Here is a 24,318-nt window from a genome sequence, read left to right as displayed (position 1 = left end):
CTTCAGACTCATTTTTGGCCTTAGTCATTGGCCTATGTGAGGACAATCACAAATGGCTGCCGTTCAAATGGAACCCGAGGTTCCAAGACGGAAACTCTGATTTCAGGGTGATTTCGTCACCCGAATATGACGAAAATGCTTGTGCATAGTATTCTAATCATTCTCGGTCTACTGATACCAAAAATCGTCGTGATACAACGATGTTTATAACACGGGTCCAGAATTTTCAGTACCACAGACCCTCCTTTTGCCCTTACATAGGCAATAACCTATACTCACGCTAATCTGAGTCCAGGTCTATATTCATAAAGTCGTTGAGATGTTGCTGTAGCATCATCCTATTACTTAGCTCGTCTTTTGATACACGTTTCCTTACACACGATGTAGCACAGAGGCCACATATTGCAGGAGCACACTGTACACACAGACAGGACAGGAAAAGAATGGCTAAGATCATCCCAGTGACTATCAGAATCTTCCATCCCCAGGCGGATATCAGTTCCCAGAACCACCCCATCAATGACCAATCTCCTTTATCCACGTGAATAGATTCGGAGATCTTATGCAGTTTGGAAATGGCCTGGTAAACTGTCGGAGCGTTATCTGGAATGAAAACACAGCAACTTGATTGGATCACTTTGCATACCCCACCTCGGTCTGCAAGTATGACGTCTAATGCGACCCTGTTCTGAAGAGTCATAAGGCGATCCGACTGGAGCTCAGCAGTCAAATTACTAAGGGCACCGGCGGTTTCAACTACCGTGGATTCAACCACCCTTGTCAATTGCCTTATGTTCCTGCTGTTAACCATAGGCCCCCAAAACGGCAGAAAACCCTTTACGAAATCTCCAAATTCTTGTCCTGTAGTGTCTTCTTTACTGATGACACCTCGAACTATCCTTGTCTTATGGTAATCTGCCGCGGCCGTGTAGGAGGGAGGCAACAGGAACGAAACAAAACATGTGCCTGAGAAGTCAGGGGGCAACCATGTATAGGCTCTATTATGGCAGATGAAATACTTACCCTTAGCTGCTAGGAACGAAGGGGGAAGTCTGAGACGCAAAAACATATGTTTCAGTGCAGATACTTTTCCCTAACTGAGCTCTGGGATTCTTGCCATTACCTTGCAGACATAGGTGACCCTGATGGGGTACAATCCAAATCGGGGAGGATCTCTTTGCTCGCTGGTTCTCACTCAGAGTAACTCCATATCCTGTTATGTTCCATCCAATATATGCTAGTGTCTCATCTCTCTGGATAGTCTCATAGGAAATATCTTCCCTAATCAGATCTACTATACCCTTAACTAGAGCACTATTCTTAGGATGATCTTTCACAGAACGTAGGGGGTTGGCTTCATGAGCGTATATGAACATCGTTCTATATGCCCACACAGAACCATTATGGCTGAAAGGCAGGACCAGATAAGGGATACCTTTATCAGTAGTATGAGGCATAAGACCACACACCCAACAGTTAGTTGTGTTCACTACTAATTGGTGTTGATGTAGAAGCTGAACGAATGAATTATTGACAAATTCTAATCTTCTAGCGGACTCGTGTTCAGGCAGAGGGTGAAAAGAATGCGAGGAAACAGTAGAAGGAGGTATGGGCTGTGTAGTGGGTGCAAATGTCACTTGAAAAGAGAATAAAACATATCCTATTAAAAACGTTATTACACTAAGCAACATGAAAATACATAATATCAAAAATTGTTTCTTTGTCATCATTATACACATTCTGGCTTTAAAGTCCATCTGTTTGGCAGGTCTCTCATTCTCGAAAAACTCCATCCTCTCTAATTGCTGCTCGCGGTGGTAGGGTGTTCTATGCTAAGGAATGCTTCTGTCAGTCCAGGGCAACTCCCTTAGACCGACCAGAACTGTCGACCTAACGTCTTCAGCTGCACTCCAAAGACTTGGGCAACCACGACCCTACAGCTGAACCCGGATGGCGGTTCGAAAAACAAAAATAAGAAAGTTTCTCAGATGAGAGAGCTGCACTTTCAAAAATAGCAAAGAAAAAGAATTTTGTATTTGTCCATAGTTCTCGGCCTCAAATTATAACGGCTTTTTCCAGGTACTGTCTGGTTTTGGAACAAGAGTTCAGGCTCTGTAGTGTTCAATCGAATTGACGGTGGCACAGCTTCTTGCAAAATATTGTCACTTTCTCGTTCAGAAATTGTTCCTTTTACACGTGCATCGCTAAAAGGCAGAAAACGAGGCACAGTCTCCGTCTCAGAGTCAGCGATCCCCTCCTGGACCCACCGGCCGTACGGTAGAGGCAAAGGGACCCTCTTGCAGTGTACGCCATGGATCCAGTTCTTTTTCCCTTCCACTCAAACAGCTGATCTTGTTGAGAGAAGGACGAGGTGGGGGCCGGTCCAACGGGGCTGGTCATTCTTTGTCCGCTGGAAGTTCTTGACCAGCACCCAGGATCGATAAGATGTCCTGGAGCTTCAGAGACCTGAGGCAGAGTATCGTGAACCTGTTGGTGTAAAACAAGCAATTTAGCCGTCAATTCATACAAATAATCAAGCAGTACAGGGTGTTCGATCTCACTGAATTTTGTCGGCCTTGGCACTCCCCATATGTTGGCCGGGCGGCCGAACACAATTTCATAGGGACTAAGTCCCACTCGCGAATGCACAGTCATTCTTGTTGATAGGAGTGCTAAAGGCAGAGCGTCAGGCCATTTAAGACCAGAGCTCGCTTGTATCTTTGCCAATTTCAGTTTTAGCGTGCCATTATAGCACTCTACTAGTCCAGCTGATTGGGGGTGATTTGCAGCGTGGAATTTTTGCTGGATACCTAGCCCCTCACATACTTTTTTCATCACTCGACCCACAAATTCACTCCCATTATCACTCCAGACCATTCTCGGCATTCCAAACCTAGGGAAGAATTCTTTGGCAAGGGCTTTAGCTGTGGATAAGGCAGTGTTGTCTTTTAAGGGATATGCTTCTACCCATCTTGAAAAGGCACAAACAACGAGTACGTATTTCAAATTGTTGCACCTTTCCATGTGGATGAAATCTAGCTGCAAAACCTCGAACGGATACGTTGGAGACGCAAAATGACCAGCTGGAGTTGGGGTTCCCCTACCAGGATTGTATTTCAGACACACCATGCAATTCTTGACCACATTCTCTGCACATTTAGGAATTCCAGCATTTTGCCATACTGGAGCCAACAACTTACAAATCCCTTTCACACTGATATGGGCCATTCCATGAGCCATTGTCACCACTGCAAGCACATACGCATCGGGTAACAACCATCGCTGATGTTCTGACAAGTCAACCCAACAACCATTTTCATCCAATTTACTCGTACTTTCTCTCCACACACTCAACTCTTTCTCTGAAGCTTCAGCTTGAAGAGACTTCACACTCTCTATCGTATCTTCACACATTCCAATGTCACCAACCCATCTTGCAGGGCCTGCAACATACATTCGATTCATCACATCTTTTGCTGTTTCTTTTGCGATTTCGTCAGCAAATGCATTGCCACGACCAACATCATCAGTAACCTTCTTGTGTGCACTGCATTTCACAATCGCAACTTGTAACGGCAAGGTCAGTGACTCAAGAAGCTCATTCACCAACTGACCATGCTGAATCTTAGCTCCATGCGAAGTCAGGAACCCACGTTCTTTCCACAATCGTCCAAAACTATGAGCCACACCAAACGCATACTGGCTCTCGGTATATATGGTCACTTTCATTCCTTTCGATAACACACACGCTCTCGTAAGTGCAATCAACTCTGCTGCTTGAGCTGAATTATGTGGTATACGTGCAGCTTCAACAATCGTATGCAAAGTCGTGACAGCATATGCTGCAGTCGTATCACCATTCGGAAGCTTGAAGCATGAACCATCCACCTATAAGGTACCATCACACTTTACAAGAGGAGTATCTTTAAGATCTACTCTCCCTTTCGTTTCTTCTTCTGTCCTGAGAAAACAATCATGCTGTTCAACATCATCTGTCTCTACTGAAATCGGCAATAACGTGGCTGGATTCAACGTATTGCACCTCTTTATGTGCACATGACTCGCTAACAGTGTCAACTCGTAACCTGACAATCGAGCACTAGTTAAGTGCTGTGTCTTGGTCCTGTTTAACAACGTGTCCACTGCATGTGGAACCATCACAATCAACATATTATTCATCACTAACCCAGCAGACTGTCGAATAGAAACAGCTGCTGCCGCTGTGGCTCTCAAGCAACTCGGCAATGCTTTAGCTACCGGATCCAAAGTCGACGAAAAATACGCGCATGGAGGCTGCTTGTCTCCAAAAGACTGTGTCAGCACTGACAATGCACAACCCTCTTTCTCATGGACATACAGTGTAAAGGGCTTACTGTAGTCGGGGGTACCCAACACAGGAGCCGAACACAATGCATTACGCAATTCGGAAAAACTTTTCTGACAATCTTCAGACCACAGAACGGGATTTGGTGTATCTTTACAGGTCAATGCTACCAAAGGTTTGGCCAGCAAAGAAAAATTCGGTATCCATTGTCTGCAGTATGATGTAATGCCCAAGAAAGCACGTACTTCTCTCTGTGTCCTTGGCACACTCAATTTTGCAATTGCCTGAATTCTTTCTGGGGTCAGTTTCTTTCCCTCCTTCGATAAGAGATGACCTAAGTAGGTCACTTCTTGTCGACACTATTGCAGTTTTGAAAGAGACACTTTGTGATGTAAATCAGACAAATGACGCAACAACGACAAGGTGGCTTCTTTACAAATCTCCTCAGTATCTGCAGCGATTAGCAAATCATCGACGTACTGAATAAGGGTAGCGCCATCAGGTAAAACAATTGCATCAAGCTGTGTTTTTAAAGCCTGACTATATATTGATGGACTTTCACAGTAGCCTCGAGGAGCGCGTTTGAAGCGGAAGCTTCGGCCTCCTAAACTGAAGCCAAAAATATCCCTGCTCTCCTTGGCAATCGGGATGCTGAAGAAAGCATTCTTTAAGTCAATCACCGAGAACCAGGTGGCGGAAGCTGGAATCATAGTCAATAGGGCAGTGATATCAGGAACAACTGGAAACTGTGGCACAACTATTTTATTGACCTCTCTAAGATCAATCACGAACCTGTAAACAGGTGGCTGAGAAGGGTCAGTACGTTTCAAAACAGGCAGAACTGGACTATTACAAACGTTGCCTCTTGTCTCTTCAATTACATCTTTTTCAATCAAATCATAAATGATCGCTAGCAACGCCTTTTCACCTTCACTAGATATCTTGTATTGGGGAATGCGTGGCAATTTAACATTGGCTTTCAATGTCACAACATATGGCGGTATTTCCAAAAGACCCACATCATTAGGACCAGTAGCCCAAAGAATATCAGGAAGAAACAACAATTCGGTCGGAAGTTTATCCTTCGACAAATACATTGGAGAGATCACTTACCTACCCAGTGTAAGTTGTACTCCCGAAGGAGAACAATATAATGTCGCATACAATCTTTTCAACAAATCCAATCCTAACAAGTTTTCACCACAACCTGTCGTCAGAATAAGGGGTGCTTCCAATTCACAAGGTCCAACAGAAAGGGACATAGGACTAGAAATCGGGTTCCTAACCGGGGCGCCAGAAAAAGCTACTGAAACATTCATCTTGCCAGACAAAGGTGCGCCAGGGAGTTTTGAGTGCATAATAGAACTCTTTGTAGCACCAGTATCCAACAGAAAAGGCTCTGACACACCTAATGTAATCACCTCAACATAAGGTCCACTCTGATCTACTGGAACTGAAACAACTCCCTCTCTTTGTCTATGGCTGTCCTAGCAATCATTACCTTCCATATTCTCATCTTCTGCATAGTAATCGTCAGCATAGTACTGAGCCGTCCTACCAGACGCGTTATTTTGCTGGTCAAAACTATTCATTGAATTCTGAGACGGAAAGGAACGCGCGTTCTGGGGGAAACTTCCACGTCCTCTACCTCTAGGAGCTTGTTGAACACCTCGACCTCTTGCGCCAGAAGCACCATTCGTACGCTGTAACAAAATAGGACAACTATACTTGAAATGACCCTCTTCTTTACAATATGAACACTGATTGGGACCTACAGGAACACGTGGTTGAGAAAACTCGAACCTTTGCGAGTTTCTCTGAAACTGTTGAGGTTGCTGATAGTTACTCTGACCACCACGTGGCGGATACGCCTGTTGTAAAAGAACCTTCGTCTTTAATTCTTTAGTTTTTTTGTCTGCTCTATCCTTCTCATCTTTATCGCTATTTTCGTAGTACTGTGCAGTAGCCAATATTTGTGCTGAAGAGGAAACGGCCCAAGAACTCTCTGAATCTTTCAATTTCTTACACAGCTCGGGAAGAAAATTGTGCACAAACTTGTCAAACGAACAACCGTTGACCACCTTCTGTACTCATATCTTGACCACTGTGGTCGATAAACGTTTCCTCAAACCTGGTGAAGAAATCAGACACTGTTTCATCTTTCTTCTGCTTACACGCAGACAATTTATCCCAATTCACACGCATCGCAGGCATTAAAGTCTTCATGTAAGTAATGATCCTAGCAGGAAGTTCTGCTACCAAAGGCTCAGGCTTGGCACCACCAACTTGTCTATCATTTGCAGCACTAATATTAGCCCATGAGTCACCTAACTCTTGCGCATGATCTGTATGGCGAATCAATCCCCACAAAGGCTGCGGAACAACATTCCCAAATAACATGTCTATGTCGGCTAAATTCATAATGCATGAGTCTGCAGTCTGTGATAATTCCTTATAATAACCTGCAGGGTTTTTACGGGGGCCAGGCAAAGTCTGCTTAAGGGCTAAAACGTCAGCTCGCTTCCAAGGAACATGTACCCAAACATGCTGATAATGAGCTTGAACAGCATCAATTTGATTAGCGACATCAGCCGCAACGGTGTCCTTCCATACCGGAGGGACTTCTCTCATTGGGTACTGTCGCACTTTTTTTCTAACAGAGGAGTCATGTTCAAACAGTGACTGAGAAGGATCCTTATTCCTAAAGGACAACAACGTCGCAACTGCTTTCTCAACATCGGAACCCACAATCGTGCCGTTTGAAAACTCAAACCGTACATGGCACAAATCAGGCGGATTTGTTTCCAAATCATTATCCTCCAATTCCTCACAAAGGAAAGCACACATTTTCTCAAAAACGTATCTTTGTTTCGGTGCTTCCCATTGACGGAAGACATTCATAACAGACTCCACATCATATCTTAAAGGGTAAGTAACCCATTTACGCGCTATACGGTCAAACATTTCTCTCTCGCGCGAATCAGGCAGATGACTACGCGACTGCTTACGCTCCGAATCAGGGGTCACACCAGATGACCCAAAGAGAGGAAATATAAGGCTAGCAACAGTATCAGTCATTCTCTGTCGGACAGAAGGAGAAGTTGACGAAAGAATAGGAGGAAAAATAGAGGGAGGCAAGGCAGACGCAGATGCAGACGCAGAGGCAGTATCAGGAAGAACACCAGAAGAGGCAGTCGATGTAGTAGACAAAGTCGTAGGAAGTACAGATGGAGCAGGTAGCAAAGTCGGCGGCCCTTGAGGGGGCTGCGCCATAGGAGTAGGAGCCAGCTGAAGAGGAGCTGGCGGCTGTGGAAGAACCTGAGGCACAATAACCGGAGGTTGCACAACTAAAGGTTGCGGAGGTGCTGTAGCACTCTGCGCATAAGGGGGTGGCGAACTCAACAAGTGTGACATTAAAGGATCTTTCTCAAGTTCTTTTGCTGCATCTTGCTGAAGAAGCGGCAAAACTGGATAACATTTATCGATCACCATTTTACGTTGCCTGTGCAACTGCTCACTCATCTGTTCTTCTTCATTATCTTTAAACTGCATAGCAGCTTGCATTATCGAGATACCCTTTTCTCTCTTATTTCTCTTTGCTAATTTAATTTCCTTCTGTTTGGCTTCCTTACGCCATAGGCGGAAAGAGTCAAACATCGCCGGCCGGGCTTTCTTCTTAAAAAGTTTAACCTCCAAATTATCCAGAATTTCTGTGTCAAAACTACCATATTGGGGCCATTTTAAAACACCATCTTTCCTGGTGTATTGGATCCATACTTCATTATATGTGAGGGGGCCTATGCCATGTTTCACATATAGTTCATAGGTTGGAGTTCCAATCGGAGGAACCGGACACGAGTCCTCCAATCGGGAATCCCTATTACAACCAAGACAAAACAAATCTCCAAGTCTGCTAAGACCAGGCATCTTCGCTCTCTAGTCTAGCTTCAAACTTCAAAGGATTATCGAATACGATAGTCTCGTGAATACACGAGTCCCTCGGCTTTGGTACTTGCAAGTTCCAAATCAAAGATCCCAAGGGGATACCAAACTAAGAACCAAACTAAGGACTGGGAGACACTCCACTTGTACTTAACTGAGGTATCGATGAAGTCGCCAGAAGACTCGTCTATCGTTTCGCTCTACCAATCATCAAGGGTCCAAAACAGGGCGATAGTCAGGGCAGCAGTCCTTCGTAGCCGTCGGGAAGCGGGGAACCTCGCAGCAAAGACTTTCGGACCACGTCGACATACAGGGGTCGATGAAGTGGCGGCCTTCCTCCAGAATTGTCACACGAAGCTCCTCACGAACCTCTGGCTTGGACCGGTACCGCTGAAATCGCCCCATGTTGGGCACCAACTGAAGTACTGGGTTTTTCAGAACCCAGCGGTGCCAGGGAACACACCCTAAGACTTCGAGTCCTTCCTGTTTCAGACTACAGAAACACAGAGTCTTCTTGGTGAAGTCAAAGATCGTATTTATTGGCTGCAGCCAGTAACAGGTATCCTAGAAGTACAACATGGTGTATATTCTCAGGAGACTGCTCCACCTTACAAAGCCAGCCTTCTCTTTTTATACAAAATATTATGCTTTAGGCAAACATTCCTTATTTTACAGTTGACCATTCACATATTTTCACTACAAAGAAAAAGCAGAGTCATGATGACAAGCCCATATTTCAGTTTTGTCCAGCCCTCAATCAATTACCCGGCAAGGCTCAGTACTTTCATCAGATATCGACGGACCCCCAATAAAAACGGGCACCTCCTCCTCATAAAGCAAGTCATAAGGAAAGAACAGGGACAGGTGTGTGTAAGATTAGGCATGGTTTGTGTGTGATGAAAGGTTTTATGATATGTTGTGCCTTGATACTAATCTCATTCGGCCACTGGGAAAGGAACTGGCCGAACAGGTTTGGCTTCAGGCAGTGGAGTCAGCTTGCCCAGGTCACAGAGGAGTCAGCAAAGGTGTACGTGTCCTTCAGACTCGTTTTTGGCCTTAGTCATTGGCCTATGTGAGGGCAATCACAAAATGGCTGCCGTTCAAATGGAACCCGAGGGTCCAGGACGGAAACTCTGATTTCAGGGTGATTTCGTCACCCGAATATGACGAAAATGCTTGTGCATAGTATTCTAATCATTCTCGGTCTGCTGATACCAAAAATCGTCGTGATACGACGATGTTTATAACACGGGTCCAGAATTTTCAGTACCACATTAGAAGTCTGTATCAGAGGAACAAATTATTTACCTTTGGTAACACCTTATCTGGTAGATACTATGTTTAGCTGCAGTTTCCTTACTGACTCTCCCAGCCCCAGTGTTCTGAGAAATGTGACTTGCTCAAGAGGACCTCGTTCTGGCACACTGGTTTTCTACCTCAGCATGTATCCATGCTTCTGATGTGCAAAAAAGAAACTGAGGTCTGCGCACTGGGATGGTGCATTTATAGGCATGACGCATGTCACTTCTGGCACTAATGATGCCACCTACTGGCGCGCAAGGTGACTGCTCAGAAACATTTTCTAATGCTATCTAACATCTGGGGAGTATTCTAAGGTAATGAATCTGCGGATAGATGTAGTAGCTCTGTTAGATAAGGCGTTACCGCAGGTAAGTAACTTGCTTATTAAGAATGCACCCACATTTTCTACCCAAGATTGCCTCTGGCTTTCATAACAATCAGTTTATCTATCTTCCAGCGTTTATTCAAAAATCCTCCCGCTCCAGCAGAAAAAACACTACATTCACTAGATGTGTTAGTGTTGACGTTCTATTTAGATGACCCATTTGTCTATTTTGCACCGCTCTGTACCAGACTGCATCCACCAAACAAGCCATTGCTAGTTGGATAGTGCCTTGCAAAGTATATTGTTGAGATGCTAACAAGCCTTTGCCTGTTAGATTGAAAGCACATTCTGTAAGAGGGAAAGCATCTCTAGCTGCTTTCACTTGCTGAAATCTGTAAGGCTGCTCCATGAAGAGCAATCCACACAGTCACCACCGTTATTGTTTGGATGAGACTTTGAAGCCGAATCAATAGTTAGTCAGGCAGCTTTAAAGACTTTCTTTGGTTAAGTCTTTGCAGTATGTACTATATATTTCTCAATCAGCCCCATGCCCACCTGGGAGATGAATCTGCAGCCCTGGCCTGTCCTGCCTGAAGTACGTACACATGTTGTCCCAATCCAACTAAGGATACTTAACCCCTTCGCCGCGGCGCAAATTCCGCCCCGGCGCTGGGGGGGGTGCGGGGTGAGCGCGGCACCGCCATGCTCGTGACGGAACCACGCCGTCATGAGTCACGGGCGAGCTGTGCTCATGACGGCGTGGTTCCGTCACGACTCCACTCTTTATTTCGCCCGCACAGGCAGGAAATCAGCGACGCGTGGGCGGAGCGGCCGCAGCATGACGGCGTGGTTCCGTCATGCGCACGCAAGGGGTTAATAAAAGGTAGAGGCTTAATTTTAAGAACACATCAAGGCAAAAAGATCTGCTGTCCTCCTTTAGTCTGACCCTAGTTAATCATTTGCCTGCCATTTGTAATGATTGACGAAGTTTCTACATTGTGTAATTAGAATGCAACTTGATGTAACCCTATGATCTATATGATCACCATTGTAATGATGGGCTGTCTGTGCGCACTGTACAGTGCTCTGATGGCTCCCGGTCATGTATGCGCTTAATAACAATTGAATAAATACCTGTCTTGGAGATTTTTCAGAAAAATACAGGTATTTGCTATGAGGGAGAGGCTTGCTACTTTATTGTACATTTATGACTACCAGTGAGGACCCTACAGAAGGAAACAACTTTATTTCCTTTAGTAACTTTGAGATTATACTTTGGCATGTGAAAAGAACTGAGGCTGTAAGACAAACTGCCAGTGCAGTGCATGCTGGAGAAGGCAGCTGCTGAGCCCTTAAAGGATCAGTTTGCTCTTTGTGACCTAATGCACAACTGAGCAGGTATTCTTTTATTCCATGTTTCTCTACTGAAATAAATGGTTGCTCGTAGTTTTAACCTGGCAAGCTGCTTTTTGTCAGCTAGGTTCTGCAGTGTATTTTTTGTTAAGTAAACTGTCTTTTCCTGTCTAAAAACTCAGGAAAAATCTCCCTGCTGGACTCTATGGAGGTGACATATAAATGACTCACTTTAAAATGTGTGCCTCCAATTAAGATTTTGTTGGTACAATACCGTGGAAAACAAGTGTTCTGGGGTCCCTGCATATAGCCGTGAATATTCTACGGTTGAGTTCAGTCGGGATCCCATCTCTAGGATGCAGAAATAGAATGACAAGTTGTTTCCTCTACTGTTCTTTTTGAACTGCTGAACACTGCCTAATAGAGTTTTTTGGTCCATCTTTCCAGGGGACAAAGAGGAATACTGCAAGGCTGCAAACCATAGACTAATGGAAGTGGTGAATTCTGCAAGAATGAAGCAGCGTCTCCAGCAGCACAGCCGAAGCCTCGATGCAGAGAGTGCCGCCCCGCTTGATGGCAGGCAGGCAACGGTGCCAGACACCTGGGTCTACCCGCTCATTCAGATGAAGCCTTTTGGGATTGAAATAGACGAACTGGTCACAGAGACGCTCCTGACCGAAGCAGAAAGGGGCACAAAAGTCAGCCTAACCACAGGGTACTTTAACCTCACCCAGGCCTACATGGACCTTGTCCTGGGGACTCGGGCCCACTACCAGATCCTCTTGGCGTCCCCAGAAGTCAATGGTTTCTTTGGTGCAAAGGGCGTAGCTGGAGCCATCCCTGCGGCTTATACACACATAGAGCAGCAGTTCTACAGAGAGGTATGTCGGCGTCGGCAGCAGCACCGTGTGCAGCTGCAGGAGTACAGCCGAGAGGGCTGGACCTTCCACGCCAAAGGTGAGGCCTCAATGGGGGTGAGCTAACGTGCTTGCAGGGGTTATGTCAGTAAGTGTGTGTATGTGTTTCCTTGTGTTTATGAAACTATTTTCAATAATGAAAGCTCTGTGCGCTCTTTCATACTCTTCTTTTCTCCATCTCATGGTGCAGAGGAGTGGCACATTGTGAGGGCACAGTGTAGACGTTGCCTGTCACGACTAGAGGCAGGCCCGGCTCCAGGAATTTTTATTTGGGTGGGCCAAGGAGGCATTCGGGTGGGCAATGCGGGCCCAATTTGTCATTTATGTCTAGCCAAGCCTGTGTAATGACGGGACGACAGAGAGAAATAAAGTAAGCGACCAGCTTTATTCAATAAGGGATACGGAATGCCGTTGGAATAACGGCTTACGCACAAGCCCCTACAACATTCTAAACACGCGCCGGGGAACACGCGCACGGACACAGCAGGGCAGGATGGGGGCGGGGAGGGGACAAGACAGGGAAGGGTCACAGCAGGTTACATCTTCTCACGTTTTTCATTAGTAACTCTGGAATACATAGTTTCAAAACAAGCAAAGGAAACACATACTTTTATGCTTTCCCTAGAAGAGCTGATAAATTGCGTAATCCTTGAATCTTACGGGGGGGATCAATTGTTCTCCTATCACGAATGGTATCAACAGGACCAGTGGCCACACCAGGAAGAGATACTCTGTGAATATCATCTATTGACACAGGAGTATTTTTAACCCCACATGCTCCACCCAGGCACGACTCAGCAGAGGACACCAGACCATCGTCCTGCGAGCCACTGGGCCTGCTCACAGGCTCAGATATCCAGCTTCTTGCAACTTTCGACCCATTCCACCATTGACCATTGTCTAGGAGAACGGCAGTACCCTTTGTTTTGACCATGCGCCTGGCTTCACTATACTTGCTCATGTTGGCCCCCTTCCTGGGATACTTCACTCTCACAATGTCACCTTCTTTCATGGACATCTTCGTACAGCATTCCTTGTGTCATAATTTGTGCACATGCGCTTCTGGCACTCATCTACCAGACTTCTCATCTTACTCTCATTTTCTTTATGGTTTTCATTTTCCCATTTTTTCCAAGCCAATGACCAATGTGGTTGCAAACGTGTGATCGCTGCCCTGCCCCTGATGAGTTCAAATGGGATTCTACCAGTGGTACTGTGGGGGTTGGTACGGTATGACCACAACCTGGTGCGTAGTGCTGCCTCAACAGAAATATGAGACTTCAAGGCCATTTGGATGGTTTCTTTAATGAGGCGATTGACCATTGCCCTGTGGATGATATAAAGAGGATTTTACATGCTCTATACCATTTTTTTAAAGAATGAGACTAACTCAGAGGATACAAACTGCACTCCATTGTCGGAGACCAGTTGATGGGGAAAACCTTCTCTGCAAAATAACTCCTTCAGGAAGTTAATTACCTCACGTGTGGCGGGTTGAGACACAGACTTGACTTCCACCCACTTGCTGAACCAATCAATCAGCACTATGGCATAACGCAATTCTAGACTCAAGGCATTCATGGGACCTATGAAGTCAATGCCGACTTTGATCCACGGACCTTCTGGTAGTTTAACGGAGGTCATGGGGCAATGGCGTGTCGTCAAAGTTTTGTCAGCTTCATTGCACATTGAGCAGTGAGTAACAAACATATCGACGTCACGATCCATGGAGGGCCACCAGTACCCTTCCCTCAACCTCTGTTTGGTGCCTGTCATTCCTACATGCCCTTCTTGGGTTAAAGCCACCAACCTGCTTCTCATGGACATTGGTGCTATTAAAGTTCCACCCCGGAGAATGACATCTTCAACAACACCAATATCATCCTAAATTTTCCAGTAGGGTCTGAGTGCTTCGTCAAGTGCCCTCTCGCGTGGCCAACCTTTGATCACATATTTTTAAGTGTTTCTAACACTGTGTCATCTTTTATAGCTTCTAACCATTCTGATTTGGTAATGGTACCATTTGAATCATGACCTTCAAATAAGCATGCAACAAGTACATCATCATCCATTTCGCATTCAGAATCATCCTCGCACGGGGCACGTGATAATCTGCCGATATATTCACACGGTCGGGAATGTATTCCATCTTAACTTGATGCTCCTGCAATTTGCATGCAAACTTCGCAATTCTTGGCGAAGGCTGGCTAGAACCTTTTCCCTCAAGTATACTGACCAACGGTTTGTGGTCGGTGCGGATAGTAAATTCCTTGCCCCACAGGACACTTTTAAACTTTGTTACAGCCCAAACACAAGCCAATAATTCACTTTCAATTACTGAGTACTTTGTCTCCGGGCCCCTTAGCTTCTGGACGCAAATGCGAAGATTTTCTCCCCGTTCTTAGTCATTTGGCTAAGCATAGCCCCCAACCCGACTTGGCTGGCGTCTGTTGTTACAGTGCTTTTTAACTTCTCGTCGAATGACTGCAGAGACGGTGCTTGCTCAAGTTCCATCTTAATGGTCTTTATGCTTCGTTCACATTCTTCATTCCAAATGAACTCCGCATCTTTCTTTGCCATCTTCCGAAGCGGTACGACCTTGGCTGCATAATGTTGTATGAATTTGGAATGGAATTCACACATGCCCAAGAAATATGCCAGTTTATCCTTATTTTTTGCATTTGGTGAACAGGAAATTGCAGAAATCAAGGAGGGTTTTGGTCGTACCCCATTTCCATCAATGAGATATCCCAAGTACTCTACAGTTTGTAGTGTAAGACTGATGTCCTGAATCCTCTGAAAAACTTTCCTCAGGATGACCAGGTGTTCCTCTTTTGTCTTGCTGTAAATCAGAACATCATCCTGGAATGATCTGACTCCTTCCATGCCTTTGAATAACTAGTTCATTATTCGTTGAAATACAGCCGAAGCCGAACACAATCCGAAGGGCATCCTGTGGGATTGATATGCTCCTTCTGGTGTGATGAACGCCGTGTATTTTTTCGATTCATTTTGCAATTGTATTTGATGGTAGGCGGCGCTGAAGTCTAGTGTTGTGAAGATCTTCGCTTGACTTAACGTCATCACCATTTCGTTAATCAATGGCAGAGGTTGGCAATCAGCTACTACTTGGCGGTTCAGCTCGTGATGGTCAATGCACAAACAAATCTTTCCGTTCCTTTTCCTCGCGAGCACCATTGGTGACAACCACTCAGATGCGTTGATTGGTTCAATAAAACCATGCTTGCACCAATTCTCCAGGATTGTCTTGACTTCGGCGCGGGCTGATAAGGGTATATTCTTGACTTTCTGTTTCACTGGGTATGCTTTACTCTTCAGGATAATCTGATGTTCAAAGTTCTTTAGGCATCCTAATTGTTCGTTGAACACCTCCGCAAATTCATTGAGAATAGTCTCTGTTAGACCTGGCACCTTGGCGTGAGTTTCCCTTCCACTTTTTGATGGTGTGCCTCGACTGTTTTTCTGGTGTTGTCCGCTCAGGGCACTGCGCCACGGCTAATCCGTGCCGCAGTGCAAGTGCTCCCGAAGTAAAGTGTACCTGTAATTGATGTCCATGATTGGGTTATTGGATTCACTGTCAGTCCCCAGTAAAGTGCACCAGGGGTGCCAGGGCTTGTGAATGCCAATGCTGCTGGTGGGCTTGCAGCGCTGGTTGCGCCACCCACGGAAGCGGCCTTGTAAAATGTGTCTAGGGTCTGCCACCGCAGACCCTGCGTGCAGTCTGGGACTGTCACGCTGACTGCGCAAGTGCCCCCACTTGCCAGTCCCTAAACCTTCCCTTAACTACATATTAGCCACCCCTCTGGTAGGCCCAAGGGCAGGGTGCATTGTAGGCATAAGGTAGGACATGCCCTGATGTGTGTGGCATGTCCTAATAGTGAATTACAGCCATTTTCGTTTTTCACTATTGAAGGCTACCTGCTCTCCATAGGCCAGAATGGGCTGCCGGGATCACGCCAACGCTGTGACCCCAGTGGACTCAGAAAGCATGGTAGAAGTGTCAAGTTTAGTATGCCTGAACTCAGGATGATAAAATACTTCTTGTAGTCAAGTTTATTTTAATATCCTGGGTTTGTAAATACTACTTTTAGAAAGTTAGTATTTACTGACCTGACCATCTCAGTCCGCCTCTGCTGTATGTGTGTGTGTTCTGCCCGGCAACAGTAAGGAGCAGGGTTGGGGAATCCCCAGAGACAGGTTGGCTGCCAGGTGGTGGGTAGAGAGATTACACCTGGATGGGTGGGAGGAGTACACCTTGACTCTTGAATAGACCTGTGCTCTGCCACCACAAAGCCGGCGCCACCCCCTGTGGGGCGGCTGATGTCTCTGCCCTGCTGCTGAAAGGAAAGAGCAGAGTCACCATAACAAAGTGCTCCAGAACTGGACTGAGCCAGGCCTAGGCCCCCTGGCGCTAAAGAACAAAAGAATCATGGTATAAAAGTAGGAGCCTGGCTCCTAAGAAATCAGAATCCTGTTTACCACAAAGAACCTCTGCCCGACTAGAAGGAGAAGAAGACGCCGGAGGAGCTGGCCTGCTGCTTGCCTTGCTGAGAGAGGAGAGGAAGAGACTTACTGAAAAGACTTTGCTACTTTGTGCTTGAACATTCTCCAAGGGCTTGATCTGAGCTTGCCCCCTGAACTGAACCCCAGGAACAGTGGGTTCTCTGTGCTTCTTGCTCGTCCTCCAATTCGAGCCGTGTGTGCATCCCGCTGGAAAAGAGACTGCGCCCCTCATCGCCCCTCCTAGGGCCGTGGCACTCAGAAGCTCGCCTGCCTCCAACCCGTGAGAGCCCCGCTCCGTCCGGAGCCGCTCTCTGTTCCCGGGCCAGGCCGCCTGCATCCCTGTCACCGCCTGCCATTGGAGTGCGCTGAACGCGCTATCACCCCTCCTGCCGGAAGCCGTCCGACGACTGTGATCTACGCCGGGTCACCCAGCTGCACTGACCGTGCCCTGCGACCCCGCTTCGCTATCCCCGGACTTCTCAGGCCGCGCCGCCCCCGCTGTGGAGACCCTCCTGCACCGCCGTGCTAAAGGGTCGCGGGCCGCGCCTGCCTACTTGCCCACACCTGCTGATTGAGGACCCAAGAACACTTCCCGAAGTTGAGAGTCGCACCGACCTGTGCCGACTCTCCTAATCACGAAAGAAGTCCAGTATCGGGCTCGGGGCCCGCAACGCCTTATTTCCCCGTTCGCAGGAACCGATCTCTGTGAGTACTGGAACTACAAGTAAAGAGACTACGAACTATCCATTTGAAGCTACGAACCACGAACATTTGCCTGCTGTATAATCTGGTGGCCTAGCGAAAACGTTATTGGTCTTGTGACAAGTCCGCTGAGATATATATACCTTATTTTTACATAAAGAATCGTATTTTTATATATATCCAAGTCTGGTGTCCGTTTCTGGGGGGATTGATGTATTTACTGTGTGTACGATTGTAAGTGCTTAACCAACAACGCCTGAGGAATCGCCTTGGCTGCTCACGCCACGCACCTAGAGGGTGAGCAAGGGTCATTCGCGAGGGGTTATCCTGCGCCCTGACGTGGAGGAGAGGGTTCCTGCTTGACACAAGGGCAACCTTGCGCCAACCAGAGATCCCCGACTCTAACATTGTTGGCAGCGGATGGGATTTCGGATTTGCACTTGTAATTTGCATACAGTGAATTATTAATCACCAGATAGTGAGAGCAGACCAAATAACGCAGCCACAGGTTTTCAATTGTTGAACTTTGTTGAGACATCTGCCATTACTGCAACCATGCCTGGCTCGCACTCCGCTGGAAGAGCACTCTCTGTGATTTCTGGAATAGATGAGGTGGATTGGGAGAGACTGGAAGGCTACTCGATGGAGCAATTGAAAGGCTACAGTGTAAAATTCCGAGTCCCCCATGCTGGATTCAAGAGGAAGACCCAGTACACCAAGGCGTTGAGAGCCTGGAAGGAGTCAAGAGACCCACGGAATGCGGGGGACATCGTTCCGCCCGACAACCTTGAGGAGCCCAGCAGAGTCCGGTCGCCAGAGGAGCTGGCAGACAGGGCAGCAGACAGGGCGCATGCAATGGAGATGGCAAAGTTGGCAGGACAGATGGAAATGGAAAAGCAGAAGTTGGCCCTGGAGGCACAACAACGCCAAATGGATCATGATATCAGATTGAAGGAGTTGGAGCTGAAGGCGAAAAGTTTGGACACCGCTCCTTCTGGTGGCAGCACTCCACCAGCGCAGGTAGAGTCCAAGGTGTACATCCCCAAAGACGTAGTAAAGGAGTATTTTAGAAAGGATGACATAGGGCAGTGGTTTAGAGCCTACGAGGTGGCCATGTCCTCACACCGGGTCCCTGAGAAAGACTGGGGAGCGGGGTTGTGGGGAAGGTTCCTTGCGGAAGGGCGGGACACACTGTTAGATTTGCCCTTAGAAGTCCAGACCTCATACCCCCATATGAAGGAAGCTTTAATGACCAGGTATGGGTTAACTCCTGAGCTATATAGACAGAGGTTCAGGGAGACCAAGAAGATCCCTGAGAGTACGTATGTGGAATATGTGACCTTTTTCTGCAGAGCGCTGGATGGTTGGGTGAAGGGTAGCAAAGTGAATGATTATCAAGGGCTGCTTGATTTAATTGCATGGGAGCACTTGTCCAGTCAATGTTTTCCTGAGCTACGCCAGCACCTGATAGATAGCAAGCTGTCCAACCCGAGGAAGCTTGCTGAGGAGGCGGACCGCTGGCTCAGCACCAGGGTCCACAAGGGTCAAGTGGGAGACTCCGCCAAAGGTGGGCAGGGTCCCCAGCAGAAGAGTGGGGGGGACAAGGGTAAACAGAAGGGGTTCCAAAAAGGCCCCCAAAGTAATTCCCAAGGGAACCAGCAGGAGGGTTCTCAGCCTCCCCCACCCCCGCAGCAGAACGGGGCCCCGACAGGTAGACCTGTCCCAAAGGGGCCCTTCAATTGTTATAAGTGTGGTGACCCGGGTCACATTGCCTCTGATCCTAAGTGTCGCCTGTTTGGTAAGACCGCACCCACTGGTGCTCCACCCCGGCAAGTAGCTAGTGTTAACTTTGGGGAGGAGGTAGCAGTCCAGGAGGGTGGGGGTCCCGGGCAGATGACCCTAGTCTCGCTAGGAGACAGTGAGATGGTCCCTGTAACCTACCTGCCCTCTAACACTAAGAAATATGGGCAGGTGGTGACCATCAATGGAAAGAAGGTGGAGGCTCTTAGAGATACAGGAGCCAGCGTGACCTCGGTGAGGCAACACCTGGTGTCTCAAGAGCAGATTGTACCCAATGCCTACTGTAGGGTTGTCAATGCTGACAACGTAGAGAGTCGTTGTCCAATGGCTCAAGTTCCCTTTGAGTGGGGGGAGGTCTCTGGTACTCTACAAGTCGCTGTGAGAACTGACATGCCTGTAGATTGTCTGCTAGGGAACGACCTGGAGAGCTCCCCTTGGGAAAAGGTGGAGAAGACCACGCATCTGAGGATGGTGGGTCTACCCGACTGGGCGTGCGTGACCACCCGGTCCATGGCAGCCAGTAGGGGTGTTGAGAGGGTCCTGGAGCCTGAGGGAGAGGTCCAGGAACCGGCCTTGGGGAGAAGGCGCAGGAGGCGCGGGAAACCGGCCCCCGAAGTTCCCACGGCCCAGGAGGAAGTAGACCCTGAGGGGGATGCTCTGGAGCCTACCGGGGAACAGATTGCCGAACTGGGAGATCTGCCTGAGCTGACCCATTGGCAGCAAGAAGGAGGTCCCTCCAGGGAGGAATTCTGCAGGGAGCAGAAAGAATGCCCTTCTCTCGTAGGTATGCGGCAACAGGCTGCAGACCAGGCCAACGGTGTTCAGGCCAAAACACACTACGTGTACTGGGAGAGTGACCTCCTGTATTCCGAGCCTAAGGCTGCTGAACCTGGGTCAGCCCGTGTGCTGGTGGTACCCCAGAAGTTCAGAACCTTCCTACTGGGGCTGGCTCACGATGTGCCTTTAGCAGGACATTTGGGGATGGACAAGACCTATGACAGGCTTGTCACCCACTTTTACTGGCCCCAAATGCATAAGAATTCAGATTCCTACTGCAGAACCTGTCAGACTTGCCAGGCAAGTGGTAAGAGCGGAGGGAAGCATAAGGCTCCTCTGCAACCTTTCCCTGTGGTCGGTACGCCATTCCAACGAGTGGGTATTGATATTGTGGGGCCTCTGGACCCCAAGATAGCCCTGGGCAACAGGTTCATCCTGGTCTTGGTGGACCATGCCACCCGGTACCCTGAAGCCATCCCTCTGAGGACAGTGACGGCCCCCGTGGTGGGACGGGCACTGATGGGAATTTTCTCCCGAGTGGGATTCCCTCTAGAGGTGGTGAGCGACAGGGGGACCAATTTCATATCCACATATATGAAATCCCTGTGGAAGGAGTGTGGGGTAACTTACAAGTTCACCACTCCTTACCACCCCCAAGGAAATGGGTTGGTTGAGAGATTCAACCGAACCCTCAAAGGCATGATCATGGGCCTGGACGGTCCAATGAGGCGTAAGTGGGACGTCCTCTTGCCATGCCTGCTCTTCGCTTACCGAGAGGTGCCGCAGAAGTCTCTAGGGTTCAGCCCCTTTGAGCTTCTGTATGGTCACCCGGTAAGAGGACCTCTGAGTTTGGTAAAGGAAGGCTGGGAGCAATCTCCCAGGAAACCTCCCCAGAATGTACATAGTTACATGCTGGCCTTCCGAAACCAGACTCGGCGTTTCAGGCAACTTGCTGAGGCAAATCTGGAAGCCAGCCAGGAGGAGATGAAGCGGTGGTACGACCGGAATGCCACTCTGGTAGAGCTTCAACCTGGACAAAAGGTGTGGGTCTTGGCCCCAGTGGAGCCGTGTGCACTTCAGGATAAGTGGACAGGTCCATTTGAGGTTGTGGAGCGCAAAAGTCCTATCACCTACTTGGTGGACATGCAGACTCCCAGGAACCCTTTGAGGGTCCTACATGTTAACCGCCTTAAGCCCCACTTAGAGAGGACCGAAGTGGGCATGCTGCTGGCCACTGATGATGGAATGGAAGAGGAGACCGAGCCTCTTCCTGACCTCTTAGTGGCCTCTGAGAAAGATGGGTCAGTGGATGGAGTTAACCTCTCACCCACCCTGACGCCCGAACAACAGGAAGACTGCCGCCACTTGCTGGGACAATTTTCCGACCGATTCTCCCTGGTTCCTGGTGTCACAGATTGGTGCGTCCATGATGTGGACACAGGAGACAGCTTACCTGTAAAGCACAAGGCTTACAGGGTAACTGACAGGGTCAGAGCCTGCATTAAGGAGGAGGTCTCCAAAATGCTTGCGCTAGGGGTGGTTGAATCCTCCAGCAGTCCTTGGTCCAGCCCCGTGGTCTTGGTCCCCAAAGCTGCTGCGCCGGGAGCCACACCTGAACTCCGGTTCTGTGTGGACTACAGAGGACTCAATTCAGTCACGAAGACTGACGCGCACCCCATCCCCAGAGCTGATGAGCTCATTGATCGGCTGGGGGCTGCCCGGTTCCTCAGTACGTTTGATTTAACGTCTGGGTACTGGCAGATCGCCTTGACCGATGGGGCCAAAGAGAGGTCCGCATTCTCTACCCCAGATGGGCACTTCCAGTTCCGAGTCATGCCATTTGGGATGAAGAATGCCCCTGCCACCTTTCAGAGGTTGGTCAACCAGGTACTGGTTGGGCTGGATGCGTTCAGTGCCGCCTACCTGGATGACATCGCAGTGTTCAGTGCCACCTGGCCTGAACACCTGCGCCACCTCTGGGAAGTGTTGATGGCGCTGCGCCGAGCAGGCCTCACGATCAAGGCAAGCAAGTGCCAGATCGGGCAGGGTTCCGTGGTGTACTTGGGACACCAAGTGGGGAGTGGCAAGGTGGCACCCTTGCAACCCAAAATTGAGACCATCCTGGCTTGGGAACCCCCCAAGACGCAGACCGCAGTGAGGGCCTTCCTGGGGCTCACTGGGTACTACAGGAGGTTTGTCAAGGGCTATGGAACGATCGTTGCCCCCTTGACAGAGCTGACTTCGAAGAAGCAGCCCAGGAACGTGATTTGGACTGACACCTGTCAGAAAGCTTTCGACACCCTGAAGACTGCCATGTGCACGGCGCCCGTGCTCTTGGCCCCTGACTTCTCCAAGGAATTCCTAGTGCAGACAGACGCTTCAGAGCATGGTGTAGGGGCTGTTCTCTCACAGATGACTGAGGAGGGCTGGGACCAACCCGTAGCCTTCATCAGTAGGAGGTTACTTCCACGGGAAAGTAGGTGGAGTGCAATTGAGCGAGAAGCATTTGCTGTGGTCTGGGCGCTGAAGAAGCTAGGACCCTACTTGTTTGGGTCTCACTTCCGGGTTCAGACGGACCACAGGCCCCTCAGATGGTTGATGCAAATGAGGGGTGAAAACCCGAAGCTGTTGAGGTGGTCCATCTCCCTACAGGGTATGGACTTCACGGTGGAACACCGTCCTGGTACAGATCACGCCAACGCTGACGGTCTGTCCAGGTATTTCCGCCTTAGTGACGAGGAACCCCCTGGGCAAGGGTAGTTCTCCCCACATTTCAGCTGGAGGGGACACGTGTTAGACCTGGCACCTTGGCGTGAGTTTCCCTTCCACTTTTTGATGGTGTGCCTCGACTGTTTTTCTGGTGTTGTCCGCTCAGGGCACTGCGCCACGGCTAATCCGTGCCGCAGTGCAAGTGCTCCCGAAGTAAAGTGTACCTGTAATTGATGTCCATGATTGGGTTATTGGATTCACTGTCAGTCCCCAGTAAAGTGCACCAGGGGTGCCAGGGCTTGTGAATGCCAATGCTGCTGGTGGGCTTGCAGCGCTGGTTGCGCCACCCACGGAAGCGGCCTTGTAAAATGTGTCTAGGGTCTGCCACCGCAGACCCTGCGTGCAGTCTGGGACTGTCACGCTGACTGCGCAAGTGCCCCCACTTGCCAGTCCCTAAACCTTCCCTTAACTACATATTAGCCACCCCTCTGGTAGGCCCAAGGGCAGGGTGCATTGTAGGCATAAGGTAGGACATGCCCTGATGTGTGTGGCATGTCCTAATAGTGAATTACAGCCATTTTCGTTTTTCACTATTGAAGGCTACCTGCTCTCCATAGGCCAGAATGGGCTGCCGGGATCACGCCAACGCTGTGACCCCAGTGGACTCAGAAAGCATGGTAGAAGTGTCAAGTTTAGTATGCCTGAACTCAGGATGATAAAATACTTCTTGTAGTCAAGTTTATTTTAATATCCTGGGTTTGTAAATACTACTTTTAGAAAGTTAGTATTTACTGACCTGACCATCTCAGTCCGCCTCTGCTGTATGTGTGTGTGTTCTGCCCGGCAACAGTAAGGAGCAGGGTTGGGGAATCCCCAGAGACAGGTTGGCTGCCAGGTGGTGGGTAGAGAGATTACACCTGGATGGGTGGGAGGAGTACACCTTGACTCTTGAATAGACCTGTGCTCTGCCACCACAAAGCCGGCGCCACCCCCTGTGGGGCGGCTGATGTCTCTGCCCTGCTGCTGAAAGGAAAGAGCAGAGTCACCATAACAAAGTGCTCCAGAACTGGACTGAGCCAGGCCTAGGCCCCCTGGCGCTAAAGAACAAAAGAATCATGGTATAAAAGTAGGAGCCTGGCTCCTAAGAAATCAGAATCCTGTTTACCACAAAGAACCTCTGCCCGACTAGAAGGAGAAGACGACGCCGGAGGAGCTGGCCTGCTGCTTGCCTTGCTGAGAGAGGAGAGGAAGAGACTTACTGAAAAGACTTTGCTACTTTGTGCTTGAATATTCTCCAAGGGCTTGATCTGAGCTTGCCCCCTGAACTGAACCCCAGGAACAGTGGGTTCTCTGTGCTTCTTGCTCGTCCTCCAATTCGAGCCGTGTGTGCATCCCGCTGGAAAAGAGATTGCGCCCCTCATCGCCCCTCCTAGGGCCGTGGCACTCAGAAGCTCGCCTGCCTCCAACCCGTGAGAGCCCCGCTCCGTCCGGAGCCGCTCTCTGTTCCCGGGCCAGGCCGCCTGCATCCCTGTCACCGCCTGCCATTGGAGTGCGCTGAACGCGCTATCACCCCTCCTGCCGGAAGCCGTCCGACGACTGTGATCTACGCCGGGTCACCCAGCTGCACTGACCGTGCCCTGCGA

At 48.8% G+C, this 24,318-nt stretch overlaps 1 protein-coding gene across 2 annotated transcripts in view; it reads left to right on the top strand.

Annotated features, from left to right (window-relative positions):
- The window catches only part of PGS1 (phosphatidylglycerophosphate synthase 1), a 747,017-nt gene that overhangs the window by 348,636 nt on the left and 374,063 nt on the right, over positions 1 to 24,318 (top strand). For both annotated transcript variants that reach the window (XR_014966596.1, XM_085617472.1), the window contains exon 7: positions 11,694 to 12,203. Coding sequence is in view for 1 of the 2 variants with exons in the window: in XM_085617472.1 (XP_085473598.1) it covers positions 11,694 to 12,203 (510 nt within the window). In the remaining variant the exon portion in view is untranslated. The remainder of the gene's footprint in view (positions 1 to 11,693; positions 12,204 to 24,318) is intronic.

Source organism: Triturus cristatus, chromosome 7 (assembly GCF_964204655.1).
Source record: "Triturus cristatus chromosome 7, aTriCri1.1, whole genome shotgun sequence".
Lineage (NCBI taxonomy): Eukaryota > Metazoa > Chordata > Amphibia > Caudata > Salamandridae > Triturus > Triturus cristatus.
The sequence above is the reverse complement of the archived record's forward strand: the minus strand, read 5'-3'. Positions and strand labels throughout refer to the sequence as shown.